This window comes from Physeter macrocephalus, unplaced genomic scaffold, assembly GCF_002837175.3.
Source record: "Physeter macrocephalus isolate SW-GA unplaced genomic scaffold, ASM283717v5 random_612, whole genome shotgun sequence".
NCBI lineage: Eukaryota > Metazoa > Chordata > Mammalia > Artiodactyla > Physeteridae > Physeter > Physeter macrocephalus.
The window spans coordinates 32,902-50,000 of NW_021145986.1; the positions used below are offsets into that span (position 1 = coordinate 32,902).

Here is a 17,099-nt window from a genome sequence, read left to right on the forward strand (position 1 = left end):
AAGGACAAGGACTGTATTGAATTCATACCACTGTCCCCCATGGTGGTTAATAGGGCCAAGTGTTTGTGGCACTCAGTACCTATTGTTGACATGACAGTATGATTTCCTGGTAGATCAGAAAATGACTTTGGTCAGAAATTACTGGACTTTCCATCCCAGCTTCCTGTTGGTAAAACCCAGGGCAATTTCCTCGGCCTCTCCAAGCCCCAGTTTCCTCATCTTCATGAAGACGATGATAATAGCTTTGAGGACTGGCATAAGGATGAAATAAGGCTGTGCATGTAAAGCATTTGGCACATAATCATATGCTGGCATATTATAATTTCTACATCAGAAAAGGGTGGGGTCTGCTTTAGCTACAATTCTCTAGATGGCTCATTTTTTTTTCAGTTGCCCCATATGATGAGTAAATAATAGCTACTCAATAAAGATGGGACTTCCCTGATGGCGCAGTGTATAAGACTCCATGCTCCCAATGCAGGGAGCCCAGGTTTGATCCCTGGTCAGGGAACTAGATCCCACATGCATGCTGCAACTAAGAGTTTGCATGTCACACCTAGGGAGCCCGTGTGCTGCAACTAAGGAGTCCGCCTGCTGCAACTAACACCCAATGCAACCAAATAACTAAATAAATATTTTTTAAATAAATAAAGATGAAGTCTGGTTTTTCTAGCACGAGAACAGTGTCTTGCAGAAATCAGGTACTCAATATTAAGAAGTGGAGCTGAGGGACTTCCCTGGTGGCGCAGTGGTTAGGAATCCACCTGCCAACGCGGGGGACACAGGTTCTATCCCTGATCCAGGAAGAGCTCACATGCCACGGAGCAACTAAGCCTGTGTGCCACAACTACTGAGCCTGCGCTCTAGAGCTTGCGAGCCACAACTACTGAGCCCATGTGCCACAACTACTGAAGCCTACGCGCCTAGAGCCCGTGCTCCGCGACAAGAGAAGCCACTGCAATGAGAAGCCCACGCACCGCAGCAAAGAGTAGCTCCCCCGCTAGCAGCAACTAGAGAAAGCCCACGTGCAGCTACGAAAACCCAACGCAGCCAAAAATAAATAAATATAAATAAATTTTTTAAAAAAAGAAGTGCAGCTGAACTCAATGCTTTACACAGTTAAGTACTCAATAAATATTAAATCAAGCCAAATTCATCTCCATGTACTGCATCCTGCTCCAATCCTACCTTAAAGAAGTCATTCCCTTTTGTGGGAGGAGGGGCAGTCCCCCTTTTTTCTGGCAGAGATGTGCTTTTGATTTTTCCAGAGAAGGATGGTCACTGTGGTAGACTGTTAGTGTGGTGAGTCCCCAGTGAGCCACTCCTGCTGATAGGAATACTCTGTGCAGCCACCTCCCACCATGAGCCTGGTTTGACCATATGTCTCTTTGACCACAGGGAACTTAACAAGCCAGTGTTAAGACATGATAAGGTCTTACACATTGAGTCTTGTCTGCTTGAGAAGCTCCTTCTTAGAACGCAGTCAGCATGCCAAGAAAAAGTCCAAGCTAGCCACGAGGAGAGGCGCGACCCGACGAAGAGAAAGTGATGTCCAACCAGCCCCAAGCTGAGGCACCAGGCATGTGAGAAAAGCAGCCATCTTCACAGCAGGTGCCACGTGGAGCAGAAATGAGCCATACCCACTGAGCCCTGCTCAAACTGCACAATCATAAGTAGGTAAATGATTATGGTCATTTTAAGCTACTAGGTTTTCGATTGGTTTGGAACACAGCAAATGGTAAATAACCCACAAGCAGAGCATGTTCTGAGAGTGCAAGTCAGTGATCTGCGGGTGGAGTGTGCTGTGGCTTGGAGACCCACCCGGTAATAAGCTTCAGGATCAGATGGTAGGCATGACTGTCTAATCTGGAACCCCTTCTCTGGGGGATTCTTCCTTAGGGCCCCAATTCCCAGGTCCCTCCCCTGTTGGTACCAGAGGCCCTTATCGGTTCAAGGTAAGTTTGTCTTAAACAATAGGAAGATGCCCAGGTGCACATTATAAGAAGTCCAGAGTTGGGGGGGGGGGGCGCTTCTGGCCAGGAGGGTGGAGCAGTTCAGTGAGGTCATGGGGGACCCAGATTGTGCTGCAGTGTCGGCAGTTCCTCCAGTCACAGGGTGTCTGCCAGGAGCAGTCTGCACTGCATGGTTCTTCACTCACTACAACAGGAGCAGGGAAGGATCCCAAGCTTTCCCAGTAGAGAAAAGTTTCCCAGAACGCTTCATACGCGCGCACCTTTCCTTGCTTCTTACTGGTCCAAGCTGCGTCATATGTCCCTTTCTGAACCAATCACTTTGTGTGTAGGGGGAAGGATTAGAATTCCCTGGGACCAATCAAAACGACTCCTGGATTGGAGGGGGCGTGGCTACTTCTTCTGAAGTCCATTGGGTCTTGGGGAAAGAGTGGATGTCTGGAAATAATTGGGGTTCTGCTAGGGAGGTCATGCAGGGTTAAGATCCAGCAGTGTCCACTATAGGAGCCCTCCACACAGGGCAAGGCACCCTGGGCTTGAGCAAAGTTCTACTCAGCTCTCACATCCTTTCCTGGAATTATGGGGGAAAGGTGTGTGTGTGTGTGTGTGTGTGTGTCCCCAGGAGGAAGGGCTGGGGTAGTTTGGGTCCTTAGAGTGTCTATCCTTCCTCAGTAGGTCTCTCCAGCACTGCACATTGCCCCCTCCCCCAACCTGAAGAGTGGCGCCAAGCAGAGGCGGAGGTTCAAATGTGTGCCTCTCTTTATTAGCACTTTCTCTGAGTGGAGGGCACCTCTTCTGGGTTGTATCTAGAACTTCGAGTTCCTGCTTTTGCTCCTTTCTTTCTCTTCCAGTGCTTTCTGCAAGTTCATGTTCACCGCATTTTTCTGGTGCCACCGTCCTGCAGAGGGCAGGGAAGGAACCAGCACAAATCACCCAGAGGACCTGTGGAGTGTCCAGGCCCCAGGGGTAACCCATATGTCTTCTGGACCCACCCCAGAGTTCTAGCTGCTGCTGTGGTTTCTCTCTGGACCTTGGGGCCAACACACCCTGCCCAGGGAGTGCCCACCTCCCACGCCCCCAGCTCCCCACCTACCCAGATCATCCGTCTTCCTGCCATGCCAGTGCTCTAAGTCCCTCATTGATTTCTCAATCACCTCGGGGGTGTAGGAGGCCTTCATGAGGCTCTTCATCTCCTGTGGGGCCCCTGTGGAACCCCATGAAGAAATCCCCAGAAGCCCCAAGTCAACAGAGTTCAGGTACTCCAGGGTTCATGTGTCAGTTTCCTCTATGGATGGAGGATTGTGGAAGGGCGGGGTGTGGGGAGAGTTAGGTAGAGGGAAGCCGGCCTAGGCTCAAATGCCAGCTCCATCATTTATGAACAGTGTGGCCTCAGACAAGATTTTAACATCTCAGAGCTTTGGTTTCTTAACCTATTCAAAGGAATAAAATGTTCTCGCAAGATTGGGAAGATTACATTCATCGGAGCAGCTGGCATGTGGCAATTGATACCTGTATTTTCAGAAAATGTTTATGTCTGTGTGTAAAGTTAAAACACACACACACAAGAAAATAAGTTACCATGATCAAAAGTCAGAAAAATCATCAAACAGAGGACCAAAGTCCAAAAGATAACAAGGATTTGAATGATCCATTACAGAATATAAAATAAGTATCATTTAATGTGTGAAGTTGTGAAAAAAAGAATAAAAGTATAAGCAAAGAATAAGAAACTAACACAACATTGTAAAGCAACTATACTCCAATAAAAATTAATTTTAAATAAATAAATAAATAAAAGTATGAGAAAAGAATAAGAAACTACCCAGAAAGAACAGACAGATTAGTAAAAGAAGCAAATTGAATTTCAGAAATTAAACATAATAGTTGAAAAGTAATGGATGGTAAGAGGCCTGGGATTTGCTTCAAAATAAACTGGGGTGGGGCTTCCCTGGTGGCACAGTGGTTAAGAATCCGCCTGCCAATGCAGGGGACACGGGTTCGAGCCCTGGTCCGGGAAGATCCCACATGCCGCAGAGCAACTAAGCCCGTGCGCCACAACTACTGAGTCTGCGCTCTAGAGCCCGCGAGCCACAACCACTGAGCCTGTGTGCCACAACTACTGAAGCCCACGCGCCTAGAGCCCGTGCTCCGCAATGAGAGAAGCCACCACAATGAGAAGCCTGTGCACTGTAACCAGGAGTAGCCCCAACTCGCTGCAACTAGAGAAAGCCCGCGCACAGCAACGAAGACCCAACGTAGACAAAAATAAATAAATAAAATAAATTTAAAATAAATAAACTGGGGTGGGAATGAATGGGTGGGTGGGAAAAAAGATGAAATAAGACTAGTTATGTATTGATAATTGTTGAAGCTGTATGATAAGTGCACCATGTATTTATTAAACTATTCTCTCTAAGTTTGAAAATTGACATCATAATGTTTAAAAACAAATTCAATGAACAGGTAAAAGAGCTGATTAGATACAGCTGAGAAAAAATGGTAAACTGGTAGATATATCTAAAGAAATTAACTAGAATGCCGCACAGAGTGGGGAAATAATGATGTGGAAAATATGAAAAAGCTGTTAAATGAAGATTAAATGAGAAGACCTAACATATGTCTAATTGTAGTTCTGAAGGAGAGAGTGGAGAAAACAGGGAGGGACAATATTTGGAAAGCTAGTGGCTGGAATTTTTCCAGAATTGATGAAATATATGAATCCTTAGATTCAAGAATAACAATTCGCCAGTGAGTGTAAGTGAAAAGAATTCCTCACCTAGGTACAACCAAGTAAAATTTAGAACACCAGAGACAGAGAAATCTTAGAAGTAGCCATAGAGAAAAGACAGAGATTAGTTACAAAGGATAACAATGAGTTTGATTAACCATCAAAGCCAGAAGGAAATGAATTAACATCATCAAAGTGCCTACAAAAAGAAATCAACAATCTAGAACTGTTTACAATAACTGTCTTCCAAGAATAGGATGAAATAAAACTTTTCTGAGCTTAAAATTTACCAACAACAGAATCTCACCCCAAATATCTTCTAAACAACATACTTCAGAAAGAAAAAAATAATCCCAGAAGGAAAATCTGAGATAAAAGAAGGAAGAGTAGACAAAGAAAGTGGAAACCTTGAATAAATCTAAATACACATCAATTATGATAACAGTACCAATGTTGAATATATGGGGTAAAATAATGACTGTGATAGATAAGAATGTTTGAAGATTTAACATATGCTAAGCACAGTTTTCATTCAAAACTTTACAGAACTTACTCACTGAATGAACCCTAAGAAGATGGGGGTGATTATTACCCCCACCTTGCTGTTGAAGTCACTGAAACACAGAAAGGCTAAATCACTTGTCTGAAGTGACACAGCTGGTTAGTGAAAGATGGAGGACTCAAACCCGGACCCGTGCCTCCAGAATCCACAGTTTAAACTACTTTGCTCATGTATAGTAAAAAAAAAAAAACCTGTAAAATCATAACATGTTAGCTGATATGGGGGGGTGGAGAGAATAAATGTGAAGCTGTCTAACATCCTTATATTGTTCAGAAAAGCTGAAATACCTTGATTAACTTTAGAATTTGCTAACTATGCATGTAACAGTGTCAAAGATAGGGAATTCCCTGGCAGTCCAGTGGTTAGGACTCCATGCTTCCATGATCAGGGAGCTAAGATCCTGCAAGCCACACGGCGTGGCCAAAAAAAAAAAAAAAAGTCAAAGATAACCACTGAGAGAATAGGAAAAGTAAGGACAAAAATTGGATTGGGGAAAAAGGGAAGCCCACTCAAATCCAAAACAAGGGAAGGAGAAAGAAAGCAGCATAGAAAAATTAGGACAAATGGAAGATACAAAATAAGATCATAAAAATAAATCCGAATATATCAGTAATTAAAATAAATATAAATGGAGTAGGCCAACTGATTAAAAAACAGATGCTCAGGCTACAGAAAATATTTTCCAGATATATATTATTTAAAGCATATTTAAAGCAAAAGGACACAACGAGGATAAACATGGAAATACAGAAAAAGATTAATACCACAAAAATACAAATCAAAGGAATCTGGTCATACTATACTAATATCAGACAAAATAGACTGTAAAGCAAAAGCACTGTAAGAAATAAAAACAACTCCAGTTCATTCAGGTGATATAATAATTCTAAACTAGCTGCACTGGAATAATCTTAAAATAGGTAAAGCAAAATTGACAAGTCTGCTATCATAGGGAAAGACTTAAAGGTACATCTTTTAGTAATTAATAGATCAAGCAAAGAATATTAACGAGGAATTAAAAGATTTGCATAGAAATAATTAGCAAGCCTGCTCTATTGGACAAATACAGAATCCTGGACTCAAGAGATAATTTTCAAATGCATATTGATTATCTATCTAGAAAAATTGACCATCTGCTGGGTTATCAAGCTCCACAATTTCAAAGGACTGAAATCATTACAGGTCGTGTCCTCTAATGATGATGCTATCAAGAAAGAAAGAAATCCCCTTTTTTTAAAGCAATTTTTATGGTGTTTTGCATTTATGGCTTTAACTGCTTACATAACAGAATGTTAAGTTAAAAACTCGGACTGAAGCCCTAATGATGGTAGAGATCAGCTATTAAAGGGAGCTGTGAATCAAACTCCTTCAGTGGGGTCACTTGGGGAGCTTGATACATAGCTCGAGAGTTTGTGGGACACCAAGGCTTGGAACAAGAGGCATTGGCCTGAGAGAACGGGACAGAGAGAGCACCAGGGCCAGGCATACTTCCTCAAGTGCAAGGATGTACAACTGTTTCCGTGGACCAGCTGTGGGCTAGTGGAGAGAAGACCAGCCTGGAGCCATTTTCTTTTCTTCTTTTTTTCCTGGCTTTTTTTTTTTTTTTTTTTTTTTTTTTTTTTTTTTTTTTTTGGCTGTGGTGGGTCTTCGTTGCTGCACGCGGGCTTTCTCTAGTTGCAGCGAGTGGGGGCTACTCTTCATTGCAGTGCGCTGGCTTCTCATTGCGGTGGCTTCTCTTGTTGCCGAGCACGGGCTCTAGGCGCGCGGGCTTCAGTAGTTGCGGCACGCGGGCTCGGTAGTTGTGCTTCAGGGGCTTCTAGAGAGCAGGCTCAGTAGTTGTGGCGCACGGGCTTAGTTGCTCTGCGGCATGTGGGATCTTCCCAGACCAGGGCTCGAATCCGTGTCCCCTGCCTTGGCAGGCGGATTCCTAACCACTGCACCACCAGGGAAGCCCTGGAGCCATTTTCAATCCTACCCCTGATCTGATCCTCCTCAATGGTCCCCCTGCTTCTACCCCTGCCCCACTGGCAGTTCTGTCCTGTCTCAACACAACAGCCAGATGGATCATTGGAAACATAAGTCACTCCTCAGTACAAAATCCTACAATGGTTCCCAATAAAAAGGCCAGGAAGAAGCTACATCCTCAACATGGTACTTTTACCCGATTACTCTTCCCCAGCAAGCCACAGGCTGAGCCCTCATCCTTCTGGTCTGTTCTCAAAGGTCACCTGCCCAGAGAGGTCTGATACTATAAAGAAAAGCAAAGGGATCATTAACACCAGTCCAACAAAAGTCATGTGACACAGCTGGGAGAAATACAGGAGAGGCTTCCGAGGTCCCTGTGACACCCTCTGCTGACCTGGGAGGTGGCACATGGCTATTTATTGTTATTCTTTATACTGCACACATAGGTTTTATATACTCTTCTCCATGGCAGTTTTCACAATTAAAAAAGATAATGCATCTACACTGGTTTAAATGCAGGAATACAAGTTTGGTTTAATATTTAAAAATCAGTTACTATAATTTATCACGTCAACAGATCAAAGGAAAAATCATCCGATCATCTAAATAACAGCTATATGAATAGTTAATACAACTCAACACTCATTCATGATTTTTTTAAAAACTAAAGTGGTAACTAGGAATAAAGGGGACCCTCAATCTGATAAATGGTGTCTTCAAATTCTTTTTAAAGTATTACATTTATTGGTAAAATGTTAGAATCAAGAAGGAGAGGAGGACTTCCCCGGTGGTCCAGTGGTTAAGACTCTGTGATTCCAATACAGGGGGCCCAGGTTTGATCTCTGGTTGGGGAAATAAGATCCTGCATGCTGCATGGCTTGGACAAAAAAAAAAAAAAAAAGTATTCTATTGTACTTCCCTGGTGGTCCAGTGTTTAAGACTCTTAGTGTGGAACTAAGATCCCGCATGCAAAAAAAAAAAAAAAAAAAAATGGAGAAGAGGATGCCTGCTTCCCCTGCTTATTTGCACCATTGTCCTGGACAAGCCAACCAGAACAGATGGTATAAAGGTGGGGAAAAGCCTCCTGGTAGGCTTCCCTGGTGGGGCAATGGTTAAGAATCCTCCTGCCAATGCAGGGGACATGGGTTCGATCCCCGGTCCAGGAAGATCCCACATGCTCCAGAGCAACTAAGCCCGTGCGCCACAACTACTGAAACCCACGCGCCTAGAGCCCATGCTCTGCAACAAGAGAGGCCGCTGCAATGAGAAGCCCGCGCACCGCAACGAAGAGTAGCCCCTGCTCGCCGCAACTAGAGAAAGCCTGCATGCAGCAGCAAAGACCCAACACACCCCAAAATAAATAACTTTATTTTAAAAAAAAATGCCTCCTGGTAATAATGTGAACTCTGGCCCCAGACTGCCAGAGTTCAAATCCCAATCCCAACTCTGACTATTCCTAGCTGTGTGCCCTTAAGCAAGTTATTTAACCTTTCCATGCCTCATTTTTTCTTTCTTTAAAAAGAAAAAGGTTGGGGGGGGGGATTATAGCACTACAGCATTCACGGTATAAGATTCTTGTGAGAATTAAAATGTACATGCAGTACTTAGAGCAGGGCTTGGTGAATGTTACATGCAATGCATAAATGTAGCCATTATTATTATTTAAAAATAGTTCCAAAGAATCTACAAATTATTGGAATTAATAGGTGAGCTGAGTCAGGCTTCTGGATATAAGATTAAAGAACAAAAATTAAAACTGCCTCCATGTATACAAGCAGCAAAGTTAGAAAATGTGATTTTTAAAAAGATACTAGGGGGAAGGGTAAACTGTGACAAAGTGAGAGAGTGGCATGGACATATATACACTACCAAACGTAAAATAGATAGCTAGCGGGAAGCAGCCGCATAGCACAGGGAGATCAGCTGGGTGCTTTGTGACCACCTAGAGGGGTGGGATAGGGAGGGTGGGAGGGAGACGCAAGAGGGAAGAGCTATGGGAACATATGTATATGTATAACTGATTCACTTTGTTGTAAAGCAGAAACTAACACACCATTGTGAAGTAGTTATACTCCAATAAAGATGTTAAAAAAAGATACTATTTGCAATAAGCGGCAAAAAAATAGATAACTAAGAGATTCTTCAAAACAAGTCTAACAAAAAGCTGCGTAATCTTTATAGAAAAAAATTACAAAATGTTATTGACGGATATTGAAGGAAGATTTAAATTAATGGAGTTGTAGACCATACTCATGGATTGGAAAATTCATTATCATAAATCTGACAACTGCCCCTAAATTGAGCTGCAGGTTCAATGTTCCTCCAATCGAAATGCCAACAGGGTTTTTCATGGAAATTGACAAGCTGATTCTAGAATTTATATGGAAGAGCAAAGAACCTAGAATAGCTAAGACATTAGCTGCTCCTGATGCTAGTGATGGAGTGGTGGGGGGTGGGGCCAGCCCAACCAGATATCAGACTACTTATAATACCTTGACAATTAAAAGTGTAATAGTAAACCAGTGGGCAGAATAGAGAGCCTGGAAACTGATCCACGCACACAGGGAAACTTGACGGATGCCAGCGGTACCACTGCAGGTCACTGGGGGGAAAGATGAGACTATTCAGTAGAAGGTACTGAAACAATTGCTAATCCACATAATAGAGGAATTAACAATGAATCTCTGCTTCACACTGAAAAGAGAAATCAACTCCAGATGGATTAAAGACTTAAACGTGAAAAGCAAAACTAAATATTTTAGAAGACTGTGTAAAAGATTATCTTTATGACTCAGCACGGCATAGGATTTCTTCAACCCACTCCTCCTGGAACCTTCTCTATCTCAGTAAATAACAATTCCATCCTTTCAGTTGTTCAGGTCAAAAACTTTGACATCTGGACTTCCCCGGTGGCGCAGTGGTTAAGAATCCGCCCACCAATGCAGGGGACACGGGTTTGAGCCCTGGTCTGGGAAGATCCCACATGCCGCGGAGCAACTAAGCCTGTGCACCACAACTACCGAGCCTGCGCTCTAGGGCCCGCGAGCCACAGCTACTGAGCCTGCGTGCGGCAACTACGGAAGCCCGCGCGCCTAGAGCGGAGCAACTAAGCCTGTGCACCACAACTACCGAGCCTGCGCTCTAGAGCCCGCGAGCCACAGCTACTGAGCCTGCGTGCGGCAACTACGGAAGCCCGCGCGCCTAGAGCCCATGCTCTGCAATGAGAAGCCCGCTCACCGCGACAGAGTAGCCCCCACTCACTGCAACTAGAGAAAGACCGTGCGCGGCAACGAAGACCCAATGCAGCCAAAAAAAAAAAAAAAATAAATTTATGAAAAAGAAAAGAAAAACCTTGACATCAACCTTAATTCCTCTCTCACACACCCCAAATCCATTCATTAGCACATTCTGTTTGCTCTGCCTTACACACATAGTCAGACTCCTCCTGCATCAGGTCACCTTCACCATTATCTCCCTGTGCCACCATATTGCACAATAGTATCCACTAGAGTCGTGCAATGCACCAGCCCTGCTCTCGAGACCAAGCCTCCATCATTAACCCCACCTGGATTTTTGCAGTCACCTCCTCACTGGTTTCCCTGTTTCTGCCCAGCTCGCTTACTTTTCTTCTCAGCATAGCAACAGTAGTGATCCTTTAACCTAAGTCAAACAATGCCCTTCTCTGCTTAAGACCTTCCCGTGGCCTTCTCCACCTAGCCCGTTTCCTCTCTGATTTCCTCTCCCTTACTCCTGTCTAGCCACAAGTGCCTCCCCAACCTGGAGCAGCAAATGCCAAGATCAACCTGGGCGGATGGAAACGGAGGGGGACACATGGGTGAGGCACACTGACAGTTGGGTGTAGAAAACAACGCCCTAATTTGTAGCGCTTGCCAATTTGTGGAGTGTCAATGCAGTTGACCCTTGAACAACATGGGTTTGAACTGCTTGGGTCCACCTATGTGTGTATTTTTTTTCAATAAATATAGTACCCGTATTTTCCTTTTACAGATCTTTAAAAATTAACTAGGCATGGGGAAAGTTTGTGTTTGGTAGGAAGTCACAATACATGGGATCAAAAGAACTAGGGTCTGAGTCCTGATGCTATCCAAACTATCTCAGCTGCCTGGCCTTGGGTGAGTCATTTATCAGTTCTTTTGTTTTTGAGTCAGAGATAGCAGTACTTGGATTTTTGACTGTGGGGCGGTGGGGGCGGGGATAGTTGGCACCCCTGACTACCCCGTTGTTCAAAGGTCAATTGCACGACCATGGCCAATTTTAAGATCTCTCATCATGCCAACAGTTCAATAAAATTTAACAATCGACTCTTAGAAGCTGGACCAAGCTGGTTTGCACTGGTTCCAAGGGTTTTCCCCCTTGACACAGCTGTGTTTCTCAGCTGGGTGAGGGGTACACAGACGCTTTCTATATCATTCTTTTAAATGTATGTAAACATCACCATATAAAGGCCTATGTAAAAACTACTGAGTGATCATTGTTAAAGACAAGTGGAAGGCCGATTCCTGAGGCCCAGAACAGGACAATCTGAGCTGTATTCTCTCTTCTCTCCCCAAGCACCACCCCTTCTTCAAGCTCAAAGAAAAACCCAGAAAGGCTTCCAGTGGCTGTCTGGTTCCTCGGGTGATGGGGATCTGAGCCAGGTAGGAGGTTTACCAGGCCCTGGGGACACTGGAGAAGGCATGGAGTAAGGATGGAGGAAAGAAGGGGGCCAGAAAGACTCGACCTTTTGCAATGAGGTCAAACTTGAACGTGGGGCCGGAGAGAAGCCACCACTTGCTGACCGAGGACCAGCAATCGGTTGAACGCTTGGGAACAGGGTCCTAGCTCGGGAGGTGACCCAGTGCCGGGAAAAGACTCTGGGACTTTGGAGGCAGAAGAAAAACCTGGATTTGAGTTTCAGATCCACCTCCTACTACTCTGGGCAAATTGTTTCCCACCTGCCTGTGATATGGAGCTAGGCGCACTCCCCTGACAAACAGGACCGAGGGGGACCCAGAGGACACATTGCAGATGTCCGGGCCTCCGACCCACGCTTTGGCCCAGAGGTGCCACCAGTGGGATCCGAGAAAGAAAAGTGCTGGCCTGTCAGCTACTGAGCACTCACTGTGGGAATTCCCTGGCGATCCAGTGGAATTCCATTGCACGGGGCACAGGTTTGATCCCAAGCCTCAAGGCACAGCCAAAAAAAAAAAAAAAAAAAGAAGACTCACTGGGGGCTGCAGGCCAAGCTCCCCCATAGAATCCTGCCATGTTATTAGCCCCATTGTACCAAGAAGATTGGCTGAGGCTCAGAGGTTAAGGATCCTGCCCGAGGCCACACCCATCGGCTGAGCTGACCTTTGAACACAGGAGGCCTGATACTGTCACTGTAACCAAAGGTGGCCAGACCAGGGGTGCCCCGGCCTCCTCTTGGCAGATTAAGACACCAGAGGTACAGGGAGAGTAAGGGCTGACTGCCAACTGGGAGGGACCATCTGTACAGTGTACAGTGTACAGTGTACACTCGGCACAGAGCCTGGCACAGAGGAGGCCCTTGGTGGCCGTGAAATGAGTGTCCCTGGAGATGTATCCTGGGGTCTTAGATTCCTTTGGGGGTCCGAGTCCTTCCGTGCCCAGTGCCTTGGGGACTATGTGTGTTCACAGCCCTCACCCTTGCCCTTCAGCCTGACCTTGAAACAAGTCTGACCGCATGTTGTAGCCCAGATCATAGTAGTCTGAAAAGACGGAGGTGATTTTGGCGGGACTCTGGATCCTGCTGGGCCGTGAGCTTGCCCTTTTCTGGCCCTCCAAGCCTTCACCAATGGCCCTTCGAGCCTGAGTAGGGAGGGAGGGAGGGAGGAGAGACAAGGTGTAGAGAAGCAGAGTCAAGTCCCCTATGTCCCCTCTAACTTCTCCTCCCTCTGACCCTGCCTCCACCACCCTCACCCCACCCTTAGCTTGCAGCCTTCAACCAACTCCCAGGCCTGGGAGCTGGCATAGCTTCCAACTTCCAGTGGATCAGCATTGAGTTCCTAGAATGATGTACCAAATAGGAAAAAGTGCCAGAATCGATTAGTGATGTCTGCCATGAATGCGGGCTAGGAGAGTTATGGAATGCATGCTGTGTATTTGCCAGCCTGATCTAGTCTAACTGCCTCACTTTACAGAGGTAGAGACTAGAGCCCAGAGAGAAGTAACTTATCCAAAGTCTTTCAGTATTCTGGGGCAGAGCCAGGATTCAAACCCAAGTCTTCTGATTCCCAATCAACCCTGTCCCCTTTAGGAGACTTGAGTTAAAAGCATCTAATTCAAACACAAGACTTCTAACTGCAAAGTCATTATGGGCCAAGGCTCCAGAATCTGCTAGCCAGTTTGGATCCTGTTTAAGTTTGGTTAATTTACTTAAGCCTGCTAAGCCTTGGGCTTCTAATCCGTAAAATGAGGATAATTATAGTACCTCCCTCACTGGGAAGATTGAATGGTTAGATGTGAAGACTAAACAGTGCACAGGATCTGGCACAGAGCAAGTGCTCAGTAAACACTACTTTCTGATGATATTATTACAGGGACTCTGTACTCAAGAGCAGCTTCCTTAGGGGTCCTCACTGTCAGTCTCCATGCGTGACCCTCCTGCCGCCCTTAGCCTCCTGTGCCCATTGACACCTGCTCCTCGGAGATCAGCTGGTCCACCACGTTGCTCCCAAACTTGTGACGGATGTTGCTGGGAATACTGCTGCTACTCTGGCCCTGTGCCCCCAAGTTGGGGTCCTCCTCCAGCCCCTGGCACGGCTGAGCCCCCTCTCGGAAGGAGGCCCTCCTCTCCCTTGAGGAGGGTCTGTAGCTCTCCTTCTTCAGGGACCCCGGCTGTGAGTCCCTCTGGGGAGAGTCCCGGCTGACAGCCTTCGGGGGTGGAAGCCGGATCTCCTCCAGGGAGGCCTGCCCGAGGGAGCTGCCTCGGGGGCTGTCTCCTCGGTACATGGATGGCTGTGGGGAGACTGGGAGCTGGTACTTGAACTTGGAGGTATCCACTGGGCTACGGGCAGTTCTCCAGGGGTCCGTGTCCTGCCGGCCTTCCTTGCGGTTGTTCAGATGGGCCCTGGTCAAAGTGGTTGTACCTAAAAAGGGAAGAGAGAGGGAAGGAAGGAGAGGAGACAGACAGATGTAGAGAATGGAGGGCAGGAAGGAAGACGGTGGTGCGGGTGGGGAGGGGCAACAGACAGACACGGAGCCCCAGAGCTCCAGAGCAGGAAAAAAGACAGGGGAGCCAGAAGCATGGGTGAGAAATCAGGAGAGAGACCAAGGGCGAGGGTCATTCAGCCTGCCAAGCCTCCCACTGGACAGGGCGGCCCTCATTGTTTCTGACAATAGGGACGGCAGCCCGAGCCTGACCAGCCTTGAGGCTAGCTAGCTGTGTGACCTTCAGCGAGGGCTGTGACCTCTCTGTGCTTTAGTGAACCTGGCTCCATTTGGGTAGTTCACTTCCCCACCTCGAACCCCCCTCCAGCAATCCAGTCAGGAAAACCAGCAGCTGTGGAAGCTGGCCGAGGGCACCCCTCAGCTTGGCCAAGTCACACGGCTGGAAAAGTACTAGAGCTGGATTGAGCCGGCCTTTGCTCCCCATTTAGAGCTGCTCCCCAGCCCCACTTCCCTCCTCTGTTCTCCAGCTAATGGAGCCGTGTCATCCCAGCTGCTTCCGGGCTCTCCCACCTCAACCGCTCCCCTCTCCCCCCAACCCCACTCCTGCCCTGACTCCCAGTTCCGAGGATCTCCTGTTCCCAGCTTACAGGTCTTCTCCTCATTCTCTTCCCCGATCCCTGGCTCCAGCCAGACAGACCGCCACTTCTTCCCCACCGCACCCTGCGATGTCCAGCCTCCCAGCGTCTGCTCAGGCTGGTTTGCTGCCCAGAAGGCCAGCCCCTCTTTTTCCCTAAGTCAAAATCCTACCGCTTCCTTCCAACGCAGCCCCACCAGGAAGTCCTCCCTGACACCCACCCCAAGCTGCCAGGGCCATCGCCTCCTCTCAGCTCCACAACTCTGTCCCCAGCACGCTCCACAGGTCTCTCCGGATTTTCCCCTTCTCCATCCTTGTGAGCTACAAACCCTCTCATTTTCTCTCCTCCATGCGGGAGGGTGAGGCAGGTCCACCGGTGAGTCAGTCCTGGGCCTCCCTCAGCACCGCCCAGAGCCCTGTGTACCGGAGACGTTGGTGACACCCATCAGTGAGCGAGTGAATGAATAGATGGCTGCAGGGGTGTCGGACCCAGGCTCACCCTGCACCCCATCAGTTCTAAAATGTCCTTTCTTCTCATGCTAGCATCGCTGACATCAGGCTGTGTCTGACAATCAATGGCCCCTGGTCTAACCAGCGATGTTGTCTTTCTTAGTGGCAGGTGAGTAACAGTGCGTCTTACAACCCACCGGACGGAGACTTAAAATCACATTTTGAATAATGTTTTACACGTTATAATACCCAAGTAATACGTAAACTCTTTCTTACTGGGCAAAATATAGAAAACGAGTCAGTCCCCACCCTCTCCCCACTTCCAGCTATCCCCGCAATCCTCAATCCCAGGTTATAGCTGTAAGCTTGTTTGATGACCTTCCCTCCAAAACCTTCTAGATGGGTCCTAGTGCTTTTGAAAGATGCATAGTTTGGCTTCACTTTGGTTTATAAATGCGATCAGATTCCATGTATTGCTTTGTAACTTGCTGTTTAAAAATTTAACACTGTGCCTTGGGGATCTATTCTTGGTCACAAACACACACCTGACTTTCCTTTCAAACCATGCAGGCTTTAGCGGCTGCCCTGCCGGTGGATGTTCAGATGTTTCCAGGTTTCTTTTTCAGAGAAAGCTACTGGAAATGGCAGGTTTTGCCGGCCACAGAGGTTTTTATTTCAAGGCCCCCTTGGCCCCCCCGTGGGGGCCGCAGACCCTTCCCCGGGGCAGTAGAGACAGAGAAAGCTGAGGTCCAGGCCTGCCCGCTTCCTCCTAGCCCTTCTCCGAACCACCATCCTCACCCCACGGAGCTGAAGTCAGAGTATCCTGTTCTTGCCCTTTTGTCATCTACACAAAAGAGGAAAAACTTGTTCCCCAGAGACCAGACCGCCTACCCTCCCTCCCATCCTGGGTTCTGCCCCAACAAGCAGATAGCCAAGCAAAGGGCCGCTGCCGGGGACAACTGAGGCTTCCAGGATGGGGACAGTGACCCTTCTCAAAAGAATGGAGGCAGAGAGCATTAATAGCACTCAGCACCAGCCTGATCAACCACGGCCCCTCCCTGTACTCGTGGGGAGACGGAAGCCCAGCGCAGGGCTGGGCTCCTGAGCCCATAGGTCTCAGGGCTCAGGACTCTAGGATCTGTGCTCCCATTTCTCCCAGGCTGTGCTCCTGCCCGCCTCTAAACACAGTGTGTGTAATTGTCTGCTCACCCTCCACCTGCCCTTTGGGCTTAGGAGCACTGTAATGGCCAGGACCTTGTCTCGTGTCCCCTGGCTCAGAGAGCCAATGCCTTCACCAATTCAGCCATCAGGCGAGCACCTACTGTGTGTCAGTGCTGTGCTAGGCACTGGGGCCCCAACAGTGAGCTAAGTGGGTCAACCCCTGTCCTCTTGGGCCTAAATGTTTGTTGAATGAATGAATGAATGTCTGTAGCTGGCATTCCAAGAATCTCAGTGCAATTCCACGCTTCCTCCACTCCCTTCCCCTGCGCAATGGGCAGAGTTCATCCTACTTTACTTGCTGTTGTGAGAATCAAGTGATCAATCATCAGAGTTCTCCAAGCTGGGTCATTTATCAGAATTCCCCTGCAGGCAGTCATTAGAAATACAGATTCCTGGGCCCCTCCTAGAGCTGCTGCATCAGAATCTTCTCGGGAG

General features: G+C 47.2%; 1 protein-coding gene across 1 annotated transcript; it reads right to left on the reverse strand.

Moving 5' to 3' along the window:
- Positions 1-2,716: 2,716 nt before the first annotated feature.
- CIMIP4 (ciliary microtubule inner protein 4) lies at positions 2,717-14,474 on the reverse strand (the record flags this gene model as incomplete). Its single annotated transcript, XM_028486130.2, is given in 5 exon segments — positions 2,717-2,868; positions 3,064-3,174; positions 12,913-13,057; positions 13,886-14,432; positions 14,434-14,474. Coding segments are annotated over 5 exon segments (936 nt in total), but the record flags the coding sequence as incomplete, so codon positions are not given.
- Between the last annotated feature and the right edge of the window lie 2,625 nt (positions 14,475-17,099).